The sequence below is a fragment of the Xiphophorus couchianus genome, chromosome 12, assembly GCF_001444195.1.
Source record: "Xiphophorus couchianus chromosome 12, X_couchianus-1.0, whole genome shotgun sequence".
NCBI lineage: Eukaryota > Metazoa > Chordata > Actinopteri > Cyprinodontiformes > Poeciliidae > Xiphophorus > Xiphophorus couchianus.
The window spans coordinates 3294383-3317081 of record NC_040239.1 but is presented as its reverse complement, the minus strand read 5'-3'; the positions used below and the strand labels follow the sequence as shown (position 1 = coordinate 3317081).

General features: G+C 38.3%; 2 protein-coding genes across 3 annotated transcripts; one reads left to right on the top strand and one right to left on the bottom strand.

The window, feature by feature from the left end:
- Positions 1–1083: 1083 nt before the first annotated feature.
- On the top strand, positions 1084–12787 carry ascc2 (activating signal cointegrator 1 complex subunit 2). Of its 2 annotated transcripts, none has more exons than XM_028032951.1 (19): positions 1084–1239; positions 2362–2472; positions 3106–3264; positions 3788–3961; positions 4046–4175; positions 4923–4990; positions 5083–5196; positions 5896–6008; positions 6695–6769; positions 6856–6960; positions 7711–7779; positions 8172–8246; positions 8370–8601; positions 8898–9094; positions 9485–9604; positions 10107–10343; positions 10566–10653; positions 11182–11273; positions 12082–12787. In XM_028032951.1, the coding sequence occupies exons 2-19, from the start codon at positions 2389–2391 to the stop codon at positions 12251–12253; spliced, it is 2304 nt and encodes a 767-aa protein (XP_027888752.1). In that variant the 5' UTR covers positions 1084–1239; positions 2362–2388; the 3' UTR covers positions 12254–12787. The 2 variants fall into 2 exon arrangements, with proteins under 2 accessions (XP_027888752.1, XP_027888751.1); XM_028032950.1 differs by having other exon boundaries at positions 8847–9094.
- On the bottom strand, positions 12336–21843 carry rnf215 (ring finger protein 215). Its single transcript, XM_028032973.1, has 10 exons — positions 21458–21843; positions 20474–20626; positions 20272–20343; positions 19666–19754; positions 18748–18802; positions 18536–18640; positions 17574–17690; positions 15688–15831; positions 15046–15148; positions 12336–14973 (listed from the first exon to the last, which is right to left on the bottom strand). Exons 1-10 carry the CDS (start codon positions 21743–21745, stop codon positions 14951–14953), a joined length of 1149 nt encoding a protein of 382 aa, XP_027888774.1. The 5' UTR covers positions 21746–21843; the 3' UTR covers positions 12336–14950.
- Positions 21844–22699: the final 856 nt, after the last annotated feature.

The window sequence follows — 22699 nt, the reverse complement described above, 5'->3', positions numbered from 1 at the left end:
TTAAAAACGTATTTTGAGTACCAATTAACTGAGGTGATACAAATTTTATATTAAAAAAAAAGGTTTAGTAATCAGTAAACCGAGGAATATAAAGTGGAATGGTGATGCTTGCCAATATTTAGATGTTAGCATGTGTTAAGTCAGAGGCTTTTCAGATCTGTTGTAAGACTGACTGCTACTGGAGAGCCTTTGACAACATCACCATCTACAGCGGGTCTTTGAAGATACTTCTATGATGACTTTTAACTTCCAAATGGCTCTTCATAAAATAAAACCGTTTCGAATTTAATAAAAAAAAATGTAGAGAAAATCTACACGGGTCCATCAGTTGAGTTTGTAAACTGAAAACGGGATGAGCGACCATTTTGGACGACCGTTAGAGCGCTAACCTACGGACTGAAATTTGTATTATTATTACGGATCTCTTAACCCTTTCATGCATAGTGGTCACTACAGTGGACAGCTATCTAAAAGCCATTTTCTTGTGCTTCCTGTGGATTTTTATGTTATATATAAATGCACACAGACCACTGAAGTGGACACTAATGCATCATAAAATATACCATCAACTACTGGCCATCAGCTGCAAATGCAAGAAATTATTTTTGTTAAATACAATATGGCCGACAGACAAAAAAGCATGAGAACCGACCCGGTCCCTCCTTCTACTGTAGACGGCTCTTGCAAGTAAAAAAAATATTGTGACATCAGATAACCCCTAAGGAACAATACTACTGATGTATTTTTCAAATAACAACTTTGTATTTGGACAAAATTACAATTGATCACATAAAAAAAAAAAAAATTATTTTTACAAAAAAATGTTCCTACCTTTTTTATGCCTTAAGAAAAGAATTTTAAAAAATGGAAAAAAAATTCTGACACAAAGGATCATAATTCATGCATCAGAGGGTTAAGAACCCCTAAATAATAGCACAAGATTTAATATTGCTAAGATGTAAAAATATAATTTTCACAAATGAAATGAGGTGTTATGCTAAAACAAACAAAAACAAGACCTAAAGAACATTTTCGGATTAAAAACACAGAAACAGCAGTTGTTCTATCTTGATTGCCACCAGAGGGCGATCAAGACGTTACGTCAAAGAAAAACAGACGACGTCATTTCCTGGCCAGCGCAGATGTCTGTGAGAGAGACGTTTGGAAACAGAAACTGATGAAAACTGCGTCGACTATGTCGAGATGGCTTGACTGAATCACAGAGTGTCGTGTTTAGAGGTAAGCGGCTTCATTTAGCCTCGTTTCCGGGCAGTTATTTCCGCCGAGTTACGGCCGAACCGCCGGTTAGGCAGCCGGTTGGTTAAAACGTTTCTTCATTGATTAGCAGCTGCTATTTAACAGGTTAGCGAAGCTTTAAACGGGAGCAGCTTTTATAATTAAAATTAAACAAAATGACAGTAAAAGTTTATCATTAACAGGTACGTGTTTCAGACAACGTAAGTTTAGATGGTTGTTTGTGTTGATATTATACAAGTTTACTATTAGCTAAGGACTTTAGGACTTAACTAAAACATGACACATTTGTTTACAGGAATATCTATCTATCTATCTATCTATTAGTCTGACAGACAGCAGTTGGATGGTGTACAATATTTCAAAAATAAATATTTGGTGTAAACTTATATTAATTGAAAATTTTGCATCAATGTCTGGATAAATTTTCAGAATAAAGCAAAAACATTCAAAATGAAACTGTGTGTGTTTAAAATATTTTCCCGTTTCCTTTCAATTTATCAGAACTGGCGGTGAGTTGTTGTTTTATTTGATGTTTTATGAGGAAAACTGAGGTCAGATAAGCACGAACTGGGAGGCCATTGTTACTGTTTTGACTTCTAGAACCAACCAGACAAAAAATGTGTGTTAATGCAACCATCTGCCTCTCATTTAGTGTAAAAAAAAAAAAGTAATTCACAATCAGCTGTAGTTGGTAAAGGTGTACTTTAGAAGAATACTATTTTCACACTGCAGGTAAATGTGACCCAAATGCAACTTATTTTTTGTTATTTTGTCCAAATGCGACCCATATCCTGTTCACAGGAGTCTGAACGGCCCAATTCCGATCTTTTCATCCAAAAAAATTAAATAAATAAAATTTATGCTTCTTCCATAATTGGTCTGCATGTCTCTTTTTATCCAACTTTTATATGATTGACGTTAGACGTGTTATAATTCTGCACCAGAAGAAGCCAGCAGGGGTAAATCCAGATGGATGGAAATTATAATTATGAAATTATGAAAGATGTTTGTGTCAGTGAAGCTCCGATTACACATCCAGACAGGTTTCTCAACAGAAGATGCAGTCAATGTTCCACAAAATCACCAGAATCTGTTTCCCTTCAGATCAGAGTAAACCTTAGAGGAGCAGCCATGGCCTGCGCTCGAGTGCCGCTGGATGAGCAGCAGGTGACGGAGTTGGGCCCTTTGGGAAAGGAGCGCACTCTGCCTGCACTGGTTGGTTCAGTTTCCTCATGTTTGTTTGAATGACATTTGACCCCAGCAGCATTTTTGACAATTTTCTTGAAGGGGCAGCATTATGTTAAATCAACCTTTTTGAGCTTTCCATCTTGTTATAATTTTATTCCCTCATCAAAAACATACCTGGAGTGTTGCTTCGATTCTTTCATGCATGTTTGAGAAATAATTTAATTTCCATGGCAACCATTCAGCTGCACAAAACGCCTGGGTGGACCTAACCCCGCCTTATAGTCGCAGCTCCTCCCCCACTCAGCTCCTTCAGACTAGCCAGCAGCAATTAGCAACCACCTCTGCTGAGCTCATTATAGGAGCGGCTTCTCAGTGAAACGCTGATAAAAACATTAAAGGGTCAATAGAGGAGCCATTTTGTGATGACTTCCTGAAGGCGGAGTTTCAGAAAGAGCAGAAGCTTCTTAAAGAGACAGAGACCCAATTTCAAAGCATTTAATTATGAAGTAAATTTTTTTAAAGTCATATATGATATAAGCAGCATTATTATAACAACTGAAGGTAACATAGAAGGTAACGTAGATTGTGCATTAAAATGGGACAATGTGGTTGGAAAACACGATTCTGCCCCTTTAAAGTCTTTGTTGTGTTTTCCACCAGCACCCAGACAGGAAGGAGGAGCGCTGCTTCGTGCCTTACAAACCTCCCCCAGAAGACGGCTCTCCGGCCAAGGTGGAGGAGTTTCTGGAGCACGCCAGGTTTATAGCAGAAGACCTGGAGTGGCTGCTGGCGCTGCCTCACGACAAGTTCTGGTGTCAGGTACGGGACTGATGCCGCTTCCGATCGTTGGAAATTAGTCAATAAGTCAAATTTATTGATTTATCATTTATGCCTGTCACAACAAGCAATAAATCAAATAATTATACGATAAATTAAAATTAGCTTAATTTCCATTTGCCTGATTTATCATTTTTCTCTTTCTACCAAAAACTGGATGATAAAAGTCTTCAGTCTGGTGTTTTGGTGTTTCAGTCGGAACTAGCTCTTGTTTTGAAGGACAGTTTTGTTTACAGAAACTTTATAATTTATTTTATTTATCGTTTTTGTTGTTTTATTTATTTTGAATATTTAAAATGTCTTCCAATTCTAGTGTTAAACAATAATGTTAGAATTTATTGTAATAACTTCTGGGATAATTTATCATCATACAGTCAGCAGTTGTGAAAACCAGTAACAGGTGTTACAGTTTGCCAATCATCAGTAAACATCAGATATGTTGGTCCATGTTCCATTTATTACGGTTTAAATGAGTCCAGAGTAAACGCTGTGGTGTCTCCACCAGGTGGTGTTTGATGAGTCTCTGCTGCAGTGTCTCGACTCGTACCTGGAGCTGGCTCCGCGTGGCCTTGACCTTTGCACCTTGCCCCTGTCGCCGGCGGTGGCCGACGTGCAGCGCACCGTCCACAAGGCGGTTTTCCTGACCTTCCTCCGGATGGCCACTCATAAAGAGTCCAAGGTCAGGCGGAGGGAATAATGTACGTTACATTTATCTGATGATTCCTTAGAAAACGAACATTTCTTCTTTCTTTCTTTGCGACAGGAACATTTTATCACCCCGGCTGTGTTTGGAGAGATTATCTACAACAACTTTGTGTTCGACATTCCTAAAATTCTGGATTTGTGCGTTCTCTTTGGAAAGGGCAACAGCCAGCTGCTTCATAAGATGATAGGTGAAAATCTACTTCAATCAAAAATAGAGCTGAAACGTTTAATCGAAAATACTCAATAAAACATAGATTCACAGAAAATAATAGCTTAATAATACCAGATATTATTAGCAGAATATGTGGTATAAACCTGAACAACTTAAGGGTGGGAACTTCCCTATTTACAGGAAATAATAGATGTCTATAAGCCGTCACTGTCCAACACGGTGGAGGCGCTATGATGGTTTTAATTCAACCTGAAAATGACAAAACTTGGAGAAATTTAGGAGAATTTTTTCTTCCTTGAATAAAAAGCATAAATTAAAAATATTAGAACTAGGATATTCTGTGACATCACAAAGAATGAAGAACTGAAACAATTAATCGTGATTAATTGATCTTTTTGAAAAATAATTATGAACTAATTTAGTCATCAATTAATCATTAACTGGAGCATAAAGCCTAAAAAATTAGAGCAGCATTTACAAAACTGTTCAAAAAAGATACACATTTTGCATTTAACATAAAAAAAAAACAAACTTTTTTTATCTGTAAATATGTTCTACCCAGAACTCCTCAAGTGGAAGTTTTTGCTTCACCTGGTTCAAATTTTGTAAAAATAAATAAAAAAAATACATCTCCTATATGCGATTAAATTATTAATCAGTTAATCTAAAAACTATTCAACTGGTCAACCCTACATCATATTGATAAGTCGAGCAGAAAGGGCTGAGATTTTCACACGTTTATCTGTTTAAAAACTCATTTCAGAGAACATTTTTACTCAGCAGCCGGCTTACTACAGCGACCTGGAGGAGACGGTTCCCACAGTGCTACAGGTGAGATTTACAATCACCTGAGAACGTCTGTTCAGTTTTCACCTTTTTGTGTTACTTTATTTAAGTTTGTAATAACTGTTATAACTGTCCAGGTGTTTGACACAATCCTGGAGAAATGTGGTCTGCAGTGTGAAGGAGCCACGGCCATGGAGCCGATGAAGCTGAACGCGCAGAAACAGCCGACGGCCATGAGCATGAACCTGGAGGTCAGACAGAACAAGTCCGAACGCCACTGACGAACTGCGGCGCCGTTTAGGGAAAAAACCTGCCAGAAAACTCTGAAATTTTTAGATTTTTCCCAGAAATGTTCCAGAAAGAAACAACTAATGAATTTTTTCTAGCAAATTTTTTACCTTTGAAACTGAAATTTTCTTTTCTTTTCTAGAAAATTTCTGACATTAATCTTAGATTTTCTGAGTTTTTTTTCTATAAACTTTTTGACCCTTCAAACTCAGAATTATTCTTGTATTTTTTGTAAATTGTATAAGATAAACTCAAAATTTCAGATTTTTTTTCTAGAAAAGTTTTATTGTTTCTTTTTACTAAAAGAATTCTGAGATTAATCTCAATATCTCAGATTTTCTTCTGGCAAATTTGTAACTCAGAAAATTCCTTTTCTTAAAGATTTTTGAGATTAAGCTCAAAATCTCTTCTTTTCAAGCAAATTTGTAAATTTTCAAACTCATAAATCTCCACGTTTTTTCTAGAAAATTTCTGAGATTAGTCTCATTCTGAGTTTTAACGTAATTAAAGATCACACGTTTTGTTTTGTGGTAAAAATGGCATTAAAATCGCCACATATTGAAAACCATAAGTAAAACCTGTTTATATTTATTTCTTCTAATGTAATTTAAATATATGGAAGTATGTTAATCTGCTGTTTTGGGGTTTTTTTTCCATCACAGGAGCTGGTAGATATAGTTTTGTACTTGTGCGACTCGACCACCACCATCCACACCTTCCTGGACATCTTTCCCTCCGCTTGTTCCAGCTTCCACTCCCACGGCTTCCTCAGCAGGTAAACCGGCCGGCTTGGAGCTCACAGTGAGACCTGTCGGCATTAAAGGACAAGGGATGCGAACAATCAATAGCATTATAGATAATTGTGGTTTAACGTCTGCAGCGCTTACTTAGACCTTCGTTTAGTGTTGTAATTCTGCCGCCATCCAGCAGAGGGCGCCGCTGCTCATCTTTAAGCAGAGCAGTTTCAAAAAACAAAGATGGCGGTGGTCGGACATAAGGGAAACGGTCCAAACAGAGTCTGGATTGGGATGAAAAATGAACTGTATGCGGTTCTGTTTATGAAATATAGATACTGAAATATGATAATGTAAAGCTCCTTAAGTTTTGAAATATAACCGGCCGACAAGCTCCTGCAGTTTTCACCGTAATTGCGCTCTTTCAGCCAAGCTCCATGGCGCAGCTGTCAGTTTCTCAAGCAAAAACTACTGAAGTCCTACGAAGGCGAGGTAATAACTGGAAAGCTGAATAATTTTAACACGATGGAAAAACACGTTGTGCCATTAAACACAGTTAGTTTGAGGGCTGTTTCACTTTTTTTTATAGCGTTCCTTCAAACGACACTAGAGACTAACTCCTGTATGAATATCTCTGCTCACAGGATAAATCAACTTTAGATGAAGTCATTAATCGATCATTTGCATCCATAATAAGGACTTTCTGTTTTCCTTCCTATGGCCTCAGGCTGCCGCCGTTTTACGAGGCCACCGTGCCGGATTTGGAGAAAGCCATCAGGAAGAGAAACTTTGACGATAAAAGGCGAGCATCCACATCTGGGATTTTATTTTTAGGAAAAAAATGGCATTTTGTGACACGTAATGAGCTGAACTGGTACTCTGCCATAGTCTGCAGGAAGACCTCTGGAAGAGGATGAGCCACTCCTGCAGGAAGATGGTGGAGACGACTCACCTGCTGCTGCACCACACCTGCCTGCAGCCCATCCTGGAGGGGTGAGTCCGTCACAAGCAGCTCAGTCCCAAAAACACACCACAAACACCCCGATCATTCTGGGCTTTGATTTATTCATTTCAAACAGACAGTAAACAATAAGAACAGGGGGGGAAAAAATGCTCATTAAAATGCTATTTTACATAATTTGTTCGAAAAGGAACAGGAAGAAGATGCAAGGTCTTATAAACAACTTACACCAGATAAACTGTTAAATTATTCCCACATTGAAAGACACTTAAAACTCATATTATCATCCCTAAATGTAAAGTTATTTACCATTTTTAATATCAACAGAATTCTGTACAAAATATTTTCCAATAAGCTTCTTTCTGAACAGTTTTTTAATGGTTTATATTTGTACTTTTCATCATCTAATCCATTCCATAAACTTAACCACACACTGATAAACAAAAACTCTTTTTGGTTGTTAATACATTGATGTTTTTTTAGTTCATTCTCTTAAATTATAACATCCCTCTGTCACAAAACGTTTTTTCATCGTTGTATGAAAGTTTATGGTTTTTTACTTAAAATATGAATTGTACAATTTTCAGCTTATTTAATTTAAAAAATAACGGGTTTGTATGTTCCCAATATCCCACTTACTGTAATATTCTGATAGAGTTTTATTCCGATTGATTTTTCTTCTTTTGTTTTGCGCACAACGACTGTAATTTTGTTTTTATGTATTGTCCCAAAACTTTCACACAACAAGTTAAATGTGTTTCAATGTTTTTGTTTCGTTTCAGTCGAGAAAACATGCAAACGTTTGCTGAGGAACTCCTGCAATATTTTACATCTTTTTTACCCGAGAAAAGGTGAGAAACACATTTATTATCTGACTTTTAGAGTGAGGAGAAGAGGTATTTTTAAAAAGATAATTGGTTGTGAAACTCGGTGTTTTTTCTGAAAATTTAGCCCATTTTGTGAAGATTTTATGTTTCAAACTTCCATATTTAATCAGGTTTTTGTTATACAGGGTGAAGTGAAAAGTTATTTTCTGTTTTATGGGAAATTATTTATTTTTGGGAGTTAAATCAATGTACTGATTTAACACCTTAATAACTGAAGCTAATTTAAAAGGTTTCTTTTTATGATTCGCAGCTTTTATGATTTACTAAATTTAGCTAAATTAAAAATAATAATTTCAGTAATCGGCCCACTCTGGTGCTAAATTTGACCCGGTTTTATGTGTGTGTGTGTTTTTCAGGTTTCTAGTCGACTTCGACGAGCAGTTTCCCATCTCAGACGACATCAGCCTCCTGCAGCAAGCTCTCCCTGTCATGCATCCTTTTTTCAGTCTCTAACACATTATGTCCATTTAAAGACTTAAAAGCCCCAGGAGTTTTTTTAATGTCGTAAATATCAGTTTTTACTGCAGCCGGTTTCTTCTTTAACTCTCCCTCAGTGACGAGACGAGGACGTCGTATTTGCTGCAGGGTGTGGAAAGCGCCTGGGACGCCACGGGCGGACGAAGACCACAGACTGAAGGCGCTTCCTCGTCGTCGGCCGATCAGGGCGCGGCGGCGGCGGCGGCGGCCGGTTCGGACGGCTTCGGGTCGCCAGAGGTCAAAGAGTCGAGAGGAGAGAGGCTGGTGGGGGCCGAGGCCAAGATGGCCGCCCCACAGAAAGGAGACAACGTGAGAGCTTCGATCTGCAGCTGCATGATGTCTCAGTGTTTGTTTGCGTTTGTTTTTCATGGATTTAAATGTTAAAATAGAAACAAACTCAGATCCTCGGAAAAGTATTTACACCCCTTAAAGTCTTTATGTCGTTTATTTTCCTACTTCAGCCACAAATTTCAGTTTTAGGATTGTATGAGATGGATCAATATGACACAAAAGCTGAAGGATTTGTGTATGTAGTGATGCTTGTGGTTCTACAGTTCTTCCCCTACAGGACAGTAACATGGCATCAAAACGTTTTGGGTTTCCAGGGCGCCGTGTGTCCTGTGAGCGGGCCGGAGCTCGAGTCGCTCCTGTCCTGCATCAGGGATCTGCTTCCTGACCTGGGCGAAGGCTTCCTGCTGGCGTGTCTGCAGGAATACGGCTACAACTCTGAGCTGGTCATCAACAACATCCTGGAGGACCGACTGGCTCCCAGCCTGGACAAACTGGACCGAACCATGCCGAGGTACGGCCTCCTGAGGCTACAACAGCATCTGCCTTACTGACTCTTCAGGCACCATTTTGCCTTAGATATTTATAACTTTGTATTCGGGCCGTTGTAGAAAAAATAAAAGTAGTAGTGGCAGAAATGTACTCCTTGTTTTTCTTTCTAATAGGACTAATACGCTGCCTCAGATTTCTCATGTGGTTTCACTTTCCAGGTTCTGCTGGAGTTGAAGGGTTTCAAACTAACCACATTTTTATGATTTCTCGCAAAAATAGTTCCAAAGAAAAACGTCATAAAACCTGCAGATCTGTTTTGGTCAGAGACATTTTAAGATGACAAGAAAGTCGGCATGCTGAACGTTTTTGTTTGTGCCGTTTTGTGTGATTGGAGCTTAATGTTTGTCTGCAGGCCGGTGAAAGAGGATCTCCCAGATGTCCTGAACAACCGATCCAACGTGTTCGACGATGACGAGTTCGACGTCTTCCGCAGGGATCAGGTGGACATGTCCCGCGTCTGGAAGGGCAGGAGGTAGAGGAGCAGAGGAAGCCGCTGTCGTACAAATCAAAATGTCGCACGACTGGGCAATAAATCGATTTTATCAATTAATCGAATGTTTGGTTTTTGGAGATTTAATCTTTAGAAAATCTGGATTTTTTTGTCCCCACTAATGCTGTTTTTGTTTCTGTAGTTCAGTGTAGCTTTTGAGCAAGAAATAGGAGCTTGTTTTAAGTCAGTAATTCCTTAATATTGATGAAAAGTTTTAGTTCCACTGGCAGATTATTTCACTTGTAATATGGGAAAAATGTCTTGTTGTAAGTGAAATAATCTGCCAGTTTAACTAGAAGTTTTTCACTAATATTAAGGAATTAGAGTTAAAACAGGCTCATAATTCTTCCAGAAAAGTTACTTGTAAGTTAGTTTTGCCTTAATTGAAATGTACTAAGACATTTCCAATAAACCAGATAAAAATACTTGGTGAGATTTTGTGTTTTTGCAGTGCTCTGGAGGATTTTCTGTTCTCCGCCTACAGGAAAGGCGAGAGCGCCCGAGAGATGCTGAACGACAAGCAGCACATAGCGGAGCAGCGAGCGCGCTACCAGACGTACGAGACGGTGGTGGACGAAGTCGCCGTCGAGCCGGGAGCGTCGGGCGGCGCCGGTGCCGACACCTACGACCTGGACGATTACGACGACGAGTACGACGACACGTACGACATGAACCAGATTGGAGCCAACGACCTGGACGGAGACAGTTTACTCAGCAGGAGGTATGGCGCTGCCCAGCTCCTACGGGTGCTTGAAATCCTTGAAAATGTTTGAATTTCATTGTTCAAGGTTTGGAAAGTGCTTGATGTTCAGAAATCAAAAATCACCATGACATTAATTCTGATAACGAGTGTGTTTTATATTTCTGACTGGAACTTTAACATCCCGACACGATGAAGGAAAAACTAGTAACTGGTTGATTGTTTTGTTTTTTCTCTCTGCAGGCCGTTCACCGTCCCACAGGTACTGAGGAAAGGAACCAAAGCAGAGGAAGAGGAGCAGGAAGACGATGAAGACAAAGATGTTTCACAGGTCATAAAGTGACTCGCGTTTCGAAATCATGTTTCCAATTAATTTTAGAAAACTTTCACATTGTAACGAGCAAAGGTGGGCGAGTATTACTACTTTAATATATTTTTACTCAAGTAAAAGTAAAAAGTACAGCTACTTCTAAAAGTACATTTCTGTCTAAAAAGTTACTCAAATGTAATTGAGTAACTGTAACTAGTTACTACCGAACTCTGGTAACAAGATGTAAAAATGTTACTCTAAAAATGCAGATTGAATTTAATAAGTTACAGTTTTTAACATCTTATTTAAACGAGATAACACTCCTGAATGTATTTCCAAACTCTGACAGTTAAATAACGTTTCTGTAGTTTTGACTCCAAATGTTGATTTGGACTCAGAATCTGACGAGTTAACTGAGAACCAGAACCAAAGCAAATGGAAAAAGTTCTAACATTTGAGCGCTTTTTTGATGATGCACTGTAAAAGAAGAAGTAGACGTCGGTAGCAGTTTGGAAGCTGCGTCATGTGTTGCATGGTTTTGTGTTTCAGAACCCTGTGAACCGGGACCAGTTCGTTCAGGACCCGGCTCTGCTGAGGGAGAGAGCCGAAGCCAAACGAGCTGCCATGCAGCAGAGGAAAGGGTAAGGACCTCCAGGTTCATCCAGGATGGCTTCCCGTGTAAATAAAAGATTATTTTAGGGTCTTTACACTATTCCCTGTTTAGAGTCTTTATATTAGAACATAGAAAGTTAAAAATAATAATCATCCAAGCTTTTTTTTTCTCAGAAAACAACTTTTTTCTCCTAATTTTAAAACGTTTATTTTCGTAATTATGTACCATTGCCCTAATACACCATCGTACAACTGATGGAAGGGAGGATTGAAATAAAAGCCACATTTTGAAATTGTTTTCAGTCATTTGCTTTTTTTTTTTCCAAAGAAAAGAAATTGCTTTGGTTCGGTTTGAATGCTTATGAGAAAAGCACAGAAGCCGGAAGAGGACTCAAATCAGGGCATTCTGGTTAAATGCAACCAAAACAAACGCGCTAACTAGCGCTGGCAGCAGAAACGTCTTGTGTTTTTTTTTTTACTGAAGACTAAAGATAAATCCTCCAACCGCTGAAATCCGACGCCACTCCATTTTTGTTTACATTTGGTGAAGAAGGAAGTTTCGCTCAGTGTCTTCAGAGGTTTTTGTGTCATTTCCTGTTGTAGTTCTTGGTGCAGCGCCCCCACAGGTGAGGAGGGGAGCAGGTTTTTTAATTAGTTTGGTTCATTCAGTTCAGTGAGAAAGCGAACTGCAGCAGCTGGAAATGTTGAGATTTTGTTCTTTCATCGAACCCAATCTGCTGTGAAATCACCCTGAATTATAATCTCTGGTTGATTCTGCGCTCAGTTTGTGGTTGCAGCTTTCTGACCCTCGTCTCCTCCTTTCCGTGTTTCCTCCAGGTTTCGGCCCGAGCGGCCCAGTAACGTGGTGGGTCGACCCAAAGGCCAGGGACAGACAACGGAGACGTTTCTGGACCGACGCAAGAAGGAGGCCAATAAGAGCCGCGTGAGCAACCACAACCGGCGCTCCATGGCGGACCGGAAGAGGAACAAAGGCATGATCCCCTCCTGACCCGCTCCACGGCGCTGCTGGAGCCAGAGCAGGTCCGGTTGACCCGGTTCTGGTCTATCACCACAACGTTCTCTGTGGATCTTTTTTTTAAAAACCAAAACGATTTATTTTAGCACTGATTTCCTTCCTCTGCTTATCACAACCACAATTAGACGTTTTATTTTTGCCAAGTAACAAATTGGTTTATTATTACGATCCAAAGATGTAAACAAGTAAGACATCAAAGAGCGTTCCCTCCATCAAAGAGCGTTCCCTCCATCAAAGAGCGTTCCCTCTCCTGGAAGAACATCAGCCGACCAAACGATCAGAGTGGAGGTGAGCGCCCCCTCCTGGCCGCTCTGATCGCGAGAACCGGGTCAGAAGGAAACGTCTGGAAGCACAGGCTGCTCATGTCGCCATGCACAAACTATTTTCTACAAGAGAACTCATCTATCTGTCAGAACATTTTGTAACAAGACAAATTATTACTATTTTGGAGTTGACATGACAAAAAAACAACAAAAAAGCAGATAATAAATAATGCAGTTGTTTTGACATCTTTCAAGTTTGAGTCATCTGTGGTCAAATGCATGAAAGTGTAACTTATATAAAAATAATTTTTTACATGCTTGTTAAATTGATCACTGCTGTGACAGTATGAGATAATCTGTGAGAAAATGGCGCTCCTTTCCGTTCTAATTGCATAAATAAACCACGCAGAGGAAAGGGGAGGGTCTTAGCGCTGTCAAACATCCTCATGCTCTTTGCTAATCTACAGCTGGTTAGCTAGTTAGCATAGCATGACGGCAGATAGACGGTATTCCAGTAACAATAAGCACATTTAGCAGTGAGTACATGAGGTTGATTGACAGCGCTAAGCCCCGCCTCCTGGCTCTGATTGGTTGGTTTTGGTGCATTTCTTCAGACCGCAGTAATGGCTCAGTGAAAATGTGAAGGAGATTGACTTTCTCACAGATTGTCTGTCACAGCATGGAGCAGCTTTAACAAATGTGAAAAACATTTTTGTAATAAAAGTTACAAACTGAGTTAAGTGATTAGATCTGACCCAGATTTATACAAAATAAGTCAAAGCGTTGATCCCACCAAGCAGAAACAACTTTTTCTGGAGTCACCAAGAGCTGCATGTTCAGAAGTCACCAGCAGGGGGCGCGCATGACGTCCTAACACTAATTTCTCCTCACTGTGCACTTTCCTTTTTTTTAGTGTTGTGCAAAAGTCTTCAGCTTTTAGGAGGCGACCTTCTTTGACCTACATCTGTGATTTGTTTGATTTGTTTTGGTTAAACCCAAAAGGTTTTATTTATTCTCAAACATCGACTGTTGGTCTGATTGTGTGACAAAGTTGGTGCCATTAGAGGAGTAAATTCATGCCAAAAATAAGAAAAACTCAGAAATTTTAGATTAATTTCACATGGATTTTCTATGATGTCAAAAAATATCTAAATTTGCTGTTAAAAAAAAAGTTAAATCTACATGATTACAGGCATAAATTTACTAGAGCTGCAGCCAACCATCATTTAAATCGGATGAAAAGAAATTGGCACTTTCTGTTGATATTTCATTTAATCACTAAAGCTTATTTTATAAAATATTAAAAATACATTGAAAGGTGCAAATAAATAATTCAGTTTCTTAAATAACAAAATAAACATTTTAGTTCCTAAAATGCAATAAAATATAGTTGTAAATAAGCTGTAAATTCCTTAAATTTAATGACAAAGAGGAAAGACAAGATTTGCAAAAAGGAGCCAAAGTTAAGAGAATAACTATAAAATCTTTATAAACTACACTTAAATATACTTTCACAATAAAATTATTTTTAAAGACTTTTGCACAGCACTTTAACTCTCGTCAGGTCAGTTTGGATCTTCGTTTTCCAGGGTGGAAGGATTGTAAACAAACAGCTTTAGTGGTTTTTAAATACGAGATTCTGTTTAAATTTAGACCAAAATTTGGACCAACATTTTTCACACAGTCCAGACATCATTAGAAATAAATCCAAATCAACATTTGAATTTCTAATGCCTTCATTTATAAATATTTAAATTGGTTTCATGTCCTGAAACACTGAACTGTGATAAACATGCAAAAAATACTAAATGAGGAAGAGGACAAACACTTTTCCACACCACATGTAACCGCTAAAGAAGCGGTTACATGTTTTACAGTCATCTGAAGTCATCTCGGTGGTTTGCAGGCAGCCAACAATAATTGCCTCTAATAAGCTAAAGTACCTCTCTTATGGAAGTTGGTCCACATGGGAGGGGGAGCTCACAAAGGTGAAATATATACGAGTTATATATTTAGGTATTCTGTACGGATAATTTTGAAAGCTAAATAATCTTTTCACCCTGGAAAAAAACCTGCTAATTTTTCAAACAAGAAGCACAAAAGTGATTTTAGCAGGAAATAAATCAGATGAACATGTTTGTTACTGACATCATTCAGGAGCTAAAGTGAACTGCATGTGGAAGAAGAAGTAGAAGTCGTCGTCCATGGAGCGAATAAATAGTTTTTACACGTCAAAACATTTCAGCGGCCGACTTCAGCTGCAGAGATCCCACATATTTAACGTAACAAACGTCCCAGGAAGAGCTCAGCAGGGATCCATAACGCAGAGTTTCTGCCGCCTGGAGTCCAGATCCGCTCCCAGGGAGGGCGGAGGAGTCGGGACGAGGTCCAGGTGGAGCAGCGGCTGCTAGCTGTCTCTGCGGACGGCGCCTGCAGGGAGAATCAGAAGCTCTTCAGACGGGTCGGACCCGGGCGGCGGTCGGGGAGGAGGTGGGAACTCACCGAGGATGCTGCGTTTGCACAGAGGGCAGGTGTGCTGCAGCAACAGCCAGGGGTCGATGCAATCTCTGTGGTACTCATGGAGACACGGCAGCACCCGCAGACACTGAGGACACAAGAGTCAGAGTAGAGCAGAGATCCTATCCCCTACTCCAACATCCTGCTAACACCAAAAGGAGCTAATGAGGTAGTGGAGCAATTTTATTATGAAAATATTTCTAGTGTGGATGGAAGTTGGCCTGTCACAGTAACAAAAGTTGCTGAGCGATAAATTGTCCCAGAAGTTAACGATAAACGATAATATTGTTGTTTTGAGACCATTTTGAAGTAATATAATGGTAATAATAGAAGAACACAAAACATTGCTTAGTGGCTGCCCCTGCTGCCCATCTATGCCAAGTTAGGATTTTGTATCCGCATGTCAAGGATTTTGCTGAAATATTAATATGCCTGAATATTGAGCAGCAATGAAAAACAGCAACAGTCTTCAGTCAGAGGCATCTTCTGGTTCGTTTGAACACTGACTGCTACTGGAGATCCTTCTTGCCTACAGCATCGTCCAAAGCGACTCTTTGACACTTGAATGATGAACATTTAGCTTCCGTTTGGGGTAATATATAAAGTTTTGCTGGATTGTTAACACACCTGGTTGTTGTTGAACGGCTCCAGACAGACGGCGCAGTTCTCCGTCTCGGTCTGCTGGGACGGGTCGCACCAGGGTTTGGGCCGACGATACGTTTTGGTTTTCAGCAACGACATTTTCTTCAGAACGTCCTGCTTGGGAAGAAGCTGCAGCAGAAAATATAAAAACAGATCAAATTTATGTTGTAATGTCAGTAGTCTGTAAAATATGTCTGCGAATTTCTAAAACATTAGTGACCAATAATAATAATTCAACTTTTGCAACAAATATTACTTCAACACAGTGAAAGCTAAATGGAAAAACCAACAAGATGGCGCAGAACAAATGGTACTTTATGTAGTTTCTGCAGGTAAAAATAACAACCTGTATTAGCTGGTCTGTATTTTCATTTACTACGTTCACCAGAAACATACCAGATGGAGACTTGGTAAAGTAAAGTGCAACTAATCGCCCTGTGAAAGTGAAACTCCACCCAAACAAATTTAGAAAAATTCCACATTTTTATACATTTATAGAGCGTGGCTCTAAAATTTATAGAGCCACGCTCTATAAATGTATAGAGCGTGGACAACTGTCACAACAAATTGTTAATATTGTGATTCTATGAAAGAGTTTTATCGTTTTAGAGTCGAAGAAAATTTTCCACCTTGGAAGACTAAATAGTTTAACCATATTTTTTCCTATATATAAGACTCTACCAACAAAAAGTCTCAGAATAATATACATGGCAGAGTAAAAATAAAAATGTGAATTCTTGCTTGTATCTATTTAACAACCCTGGTTATTCATCTGTGAAAATAATTAATTTGTTCATTACTGACTTTTGCTCAATTAAATTTCTTATGTATACATTGTAAATTATATTTTTATTATAGTTGATCATGTTGTTTTTCGTGTCTTATTTTTTTGTTCCTCCTATAATTGATAGAGATATATACAGTAGATATTATTTCTAATGTATAAAGGTATTGTTTATGTCACCTAATTAGCTCTACATTCTGAAGAAAATAGAAAAATATGGTGTTTTAGAAGACAACTGATCTTTTACGTTTCCAGTAATGGCAAAATTAATTGTAAATAATAAAGACTTTGTAGTATTCTGGTTTAGTGACGTAATTATATTTGTAGTGTTACCACCCTCACGCCACTAGAGGCAGTGGCAGGCCCGAAAAGATGCGTCTAAGGAGCAGATTTAGAAGTACACAGAAAGCTACGGATTTTGTTGAAAACTGTGAGCTGTGCTGAAGTAAATAAAAGAGAGAAGTTCAAATACATGCTGAGAGTGAAACTCCTTCCTAAAGATGAAGATATATCACAGATTTCAAAAGAAAATTAAAACGGGAGGCCACGGATAATATCGGAAGTAGCGCCCCCTTCACTTCCGGAGTGCAATGTTCCCATTTCCAAATCAGGTAAGTGACTGACAGTCACTTTCTGTTTGCTGCAGCGAGGTGTACTTGCAAAATGTTGGAATTTGACTGCAGTAGCCACTGTTCAACCCACAGAGGGCAGCACTGAGATGGTTTTAAAGTAAAATGTTACAGAATCCAACAAAATTTCAATAAATTGTCAAAATTTCTGCAGAAATTCCACCTGTTTAGTCAGTTAATCGGTAAGAAAGATTTAGTTTTGGGGTTTAGTTACACCTTATTTACACAGAATTACTGGATGGAGCGTTGGGTGGACGGGGGAGACATGTTTTATATTTTAGGAGTTTAAATCTGGAAAGAGGAAGTGACTTATCCAGTTAAATCCATATTTTAGGGTTTTAAACTATTGTTCTGGTTATTTTTTAAAGCTTTTCTAATAAAATCTATGCATGTTACAAACTTCTTCTGACTTTGAAGTGATTTTATTTCTGCTGCAGTGCAGAAATAATCAGCTGTACCTCTAGGTTGTCGTTGAGCTGGCGGTCCTGGTACTGCCAGCGGGCCTGAACGATGACGCCTGTGCAGAGGATCAGCGCCACCAGCAGGACGGTGTCCCACAGCTGCTGCAGGTACTTCTGGAAACCACCAGAGAAGAAGAAACGACATCTGAAAAGTTAAACGCTTCTAGAACCCGACAGATCAGACAGATCAGGGCGTGTCGGCTCATAATTAAAAATAACCAGTTAATTAAATACAGACATAACAACAAATTCAGGCTTTTCACAGTTTCTCTTTTTTCTGTAACATTTGCTCTGAATTTTACAGAAAAGAATTAGAACGTTTTTTCTTGGAATTTTGAATTTCCAGTATTTTGCTTTTAATCTCAATTTGTAATTTTTTTTTTCAGAATTTTGATTTAAATCTCAAAATTCTGAATTTTCCTCTCACAATTTTGACTTTAATTTTAGAATTCTGACCATTTCTGAGATTAAAATTAGATTTTTTTTCAGAATTTTGACTTTTTTTCCACAGAATTTTTACCTGGCCCTAATCCTCTTCCGTAGGATTTCCACAAAGAATGAGACTAAAAATATCAGTACTATGCTTTTAAATTTGCTTTTTATTATTGCCATTTCCATGCCAAAGAATAAAAGAATATCCACATTTTTAAGACTGTCTAAGAAAAACAGTCTTCAGTCAGAAGCTTCTTCAAATTCACAGTAATACAGACTGCTATGGGAGCTCTTTCCTGCCCACAACCATTACAATAACTTTTTGAATAATTTTGAATGAATATGAGCCTAATTTTATGTTCTTTTTTCAAAACCTTATGTGACATTAGCGGCTCTATATCAGTTTTTTTCTTTGGCTATTTTGAAAGCAAAATATCTTTGGCTAATAAAGGTTACAGTTGGATTAGACAGAGCTTTAGAAATGAACAGTTTTTTTTTTTTGTTTTGTTTTGCCTTTTCCTCCCCACCTGGACCTGAGAGTTGCTCTCGCCGGTGCAGATGACCCCCTGCCACTCTCCGTACAGGCCGCCTCTGGACCGGCCACAGCTGGACCACAGGGTCAGCGTGGCGCCCTGCCGGAAAACACAGCAGCAGCTCGGTCAGCCTGTCATCTGCTCACTCACCACTGGGGGCGCTGCCAACCCGGAAACACGCGGCCAGCCGCGAGGAAGAGGCTCACCAAGTTGTCCTGTAGGATCGTCTCATATGTGATTTTAGCCGTCGCCCGAAGACCCCTGCAGTCATAACAATAAAGTAAATGCTATTTAATCAAACTACTAAAATAATAAACAACATGAAGACTGAATTAATCGGACAAATTCTGGATTTAGCGGTTTTTTAGTGCTACTTTAGAAATATTAGGAATTATTTGTGTTTACAATATTTGTGTGCATGTATGACCGTAAATGCGACTTTTTAGAATAAAAATAATACATAAATAAAATATTTTAATTTAGTTTTTTTTACTTGCACGTGGCTTTCAAAGTTAGAAGAAAAATAAGTAAGACCATTTAAAAAAAACAGATTTGAAATACTGGAAGAAAAAGCAATAATATTTTCATAATAAATAAAAAAAATGTATATTTTAATCTAGATTTGTTTTAAATCTGCACATGAAAATGAGAAACACTGCCAGCGGCAGTATTTTTTATTTGAAAAAAGAAAGACATTTACAAAATAGACAATTTAAAAATAAATACAAATATAAAACATATCTCAAACACTGAATGACAGTATTTCTTTACAAAAGAAAAAAGCAAGATATTTTAAAAATACAAAAATGTGATGTAGATTTTTTTGCACATGATTTTAAAGTCTGAAGAAATAAATAAGAAGTACTGCAAGTGGCAGTATTTCTTTTAAAAAAGCAAGGCATTAAAAAAAAAAAAAAAAATTAATACAGTAGATATATCTTATACATCTGAAATACTGCAAGTAGCAGTGTTTATTTAAAATAGAAAAAAAAAAGTTAGTTCTCATGGGAATATCGTGGTTCCCATGACAAAATGTCAAAAAATTCAATACTTTGGTAAGACATCATTCATCAGGACTTTGACTAGACATTAACTTTACGTTAGGTTGCGTAGCGTTTCTGTACCTCAGCAGAGTTCCAATCAGCTTGGTCACGTTCTCTGACGTTTGGATCACAATGATGGGCTTGGACAGCAGAACCTGAGACAAATCCATCTGCAACACAGAAACGAGCCGATCCAAACCGGCCAAACATTTAAACAGAACCAGATCCAAATTTAGTGCAAATCAGCACAGATTTCATTCATATTTATTGTAATATTTACAAACTACTCAGAAAGAAAAATAATGCTTGCAGCCAAAATAGGAATCAACAGGTCATATATTTGTTAAATATATTTTTTCCATATTTATTTAAACTGTCTCCATGTCATGACAGTATAATATGAGACAGATACAGGTTCGCTGGACCATAAATTGTCCCAGAACATCACAATAAACGACAATATTGTTGTTTTGAGTTCACATTCAAGTAATATAACGGTAATAATAATGCAGGAACATATTCTGAAAAATCAATAAACTTTAAATTCTAATGAACATTTAACACTGGAAGACATTTTAAATATCCAAAATAAATGAACAAAACAACAAATAAAATTAATTATGAAGTCTCTGAGAACAAAACTGTGCTTTAAAACTGGAGAACATCAGAACCAGTGTGACGTTTCACCTCGCTGGCTGTGTTTTGGTTCAGAGCCAGGATGATCAGCGCTGACGCTCCCAGGACCAACGCCCGCTTCATCTGCGCACCAAAACAACAAAATTCTTAAAAACTAACATCCTCTCACCATCATTGAGAAACAACAGCTGAAACCTCCTGCAGGTTGGTGCAGTCACCCTCTAACTGAGCTGTACTTGGGATGATTTCTCACTTTGTTAACCATTGCATCAGCAAAAGACTCCTGGTTCCCAGTGGAGGCTTTGCTGTCGTCCATCTCCACCGGCACAACGCCGATCCACGGCTCCTGCCAGTCGCAATTTTCCCCGTCTCTTTCTTCGCTCGGCTGCGTTGCGTCATCTCCAACCTGGAGACAGGAAAACAAACAATCGTTTAATCTAAACTATAATTTCTGCAGGTTTATAGGGGCTGAATCAAAGCTTTTTTAATGGAAAGTTTAGTGGAAGGAAAACGTGTGGAAGAAAAAAGTTTAGCTAAAGGAACAGGGTTAGATGTGAAGCATCATTTGAAGAGTTTGGGGGAGATTCAGAAGACGTTAACTCGGGTGGAGTCAAGAGTCCCAACAGAGTTATCCAGAACATTTACCACTACGCAATGTTTTGATTTTCTGATAACCTGAATTTTAGGATTAAAGCTGCAGTATGTAACTTTTATTTGAAAAAAACATATTTTCTTTTATATTTGTTGAAACTGTCACTGTTGTGACAGTTTAGTGTAAGACATCTAATCTGTGAAAATAATGGAGCTCCTCTGCCTTCTCCCAGTGATGACTAGAAACAGCCAATCAGAGCCAAGAGGCGGGTCATAGTGCTGTCAATCATGCCCATTTGCTAGCCACTTCCCATACCTCCCCTGTTGTTCTCTGCTATATTACGGCTTCTCCAAGACATACTGCAGCTTTAATCATAAAACTTCGAAAGGAAATGTTGAGCTACATTCAATGTCCAACTTTTAGATATAGCATTTTTTGTTAATGAGTTTATTCACATTTATATGTATTTCAAAACAAATTTATAATGTAACAAAGAAAAACAAGAAGCTAAACTCAGGAAAATATATTTATTTTTGCACCTTGCCAAATTTAACTTGAATATTTCTGATGCATGTGTAGATTATAATACATAATGCATGTGTAATTAGTCTTTTGACATCATAAATGAACATTTAAAAGTCTCACCAACACCAGGTTCCCCTCCAGCTCCTCCTGCTCCTCGTTCCGGGTCTCTGAGCTCTTGCTACCTCGGCTTGACACCACCTCCCCCTGGAGCAGAGTGCTAACAGCGGGCTGGTGCTCCAGAAAAACCTCCACCAAAGCGACCTGCTTCGCGGCCACCAGCAGCCCGGGCCACCGCAGCAGCAGCAGCAGAACAACCGGCGAGGGTAAACAGAGACAACACGGGCGAGCTGAAGCCATGGTCCCCCCCAAAAACCCTGCAGGAAGCAACAATAAACACACAAAACTCATCAACTGTCAGGCATTTTGTTAGAAATCCTGCAGCCGATTATTTTAGGCTGTTAGCTCGCAGGCTCCTGGATGTAAACAGGAAAAACGAGAAACTTCCGGTTGTAAACGGAAGTCGGGGAGGGATAATCATCTGAGCGCTCAGATGACTAGATGATTACCATCTCTGGTAATAATTCAGTTAACTACCATTGATCTTTAAATGTGTACTTTTAAAAAGTGATTTTCTTCAACGAAATACGGCAATTCTTCTGTCGATAAACGCAAATTGACCGTAAAGTTACCGGCGCTAACGTGTACTGCCCCAAAGAAAATAATCTTCTCATAGTTCCATCTTGATTTTAAAGCCACAGTTCGTTTAATGAAAACTGCAGAACAAAAAATAAAATGAAATAAAATAGAAAATAAAAAAACTCATATTAAGCACATTTTTTATCCAGTTATTATTGGGTTAATAAATTAAAATAAATCAACAGATCAGCCCTACAATGTATTGATGCTAAGTGCAGCAGAACGAACTGAGCTTTTCATATATTGATGTCGGTAGCACTTTGTAGCTGCAGATTCATCCTTTGCTACAAATAATCAAGTGTACACAAAAGGAATGCTGTTATTGCAAATTAAGCAATAAATATCTACTTTCCTATCCAGTTGACATTTTTTTTGCATCTTTTCATGTATTGTTAATATTGTACAAAAAACGCTTAAGTTCTTAAATAAAAAATCTACAGAATGTGTCACTAAAGGACACATTCCTTTACACATTCCAACAGAATGCTGTGTTATTGTATGTTAGATAATAACATTTTTATTTTCCTACTCAAAGAAGAAATTGAATTCTGTTTATTTATATTTTTTGTATTTGTAATATTGCGGTCAAATGAAAAATCTGAAGAATTAACTACTTTATTTATTTATTTATTTATTATATTTGTGCATTTATTTCCCATGTTGAGT

Bases quoted from the DNA above. Each gene is read 5' to 3' on its own strand.
- ascc2 (XM_028032950.1), top strand. From the start codon at position 2,389: ATGGCCTGCGCTCGAGTGCCGCTGGATGAGCAGCAGGTGACGGAGTTG. The intron at 6,770-6,855 runs GCGAGCATCCAC...ACTCTGCCATAG, and splicing joins AGAAACTTTGACGATAAAAG to TCTGCAGGAAGACCTCTGGA. The intron at 8,247-8,369 runs GCATCCTTTTTT...ACTCTCCCTCAG, and splicing joins CAGCAAGCTCTCCCTGTCAT to TGACGAGACGAGGACGTCGT.
- rnf215 (XM_028032973.1), bottom strand. From the start codon at position 21,745: ATGAGTTTTGTGTGTTTATTGTTGCTTCCTGCAGGGTTTTTGGGGGGG. The intron at 20,627-21,457 runs GTGAGACTTTTA...TCCTGTCTCCAG, and splicing joins TGGAGGGGAACCTGGTGTTG to GTTGGAGATGACGCAACGCA. The intron at 19,755-20,271 runs GTGAAACGTCAC...TCTGTGTTGCAG, and splicing joins ACCAAAACACAGCCAGCGAG to ATGGATTTGTCTCAGGTTCT.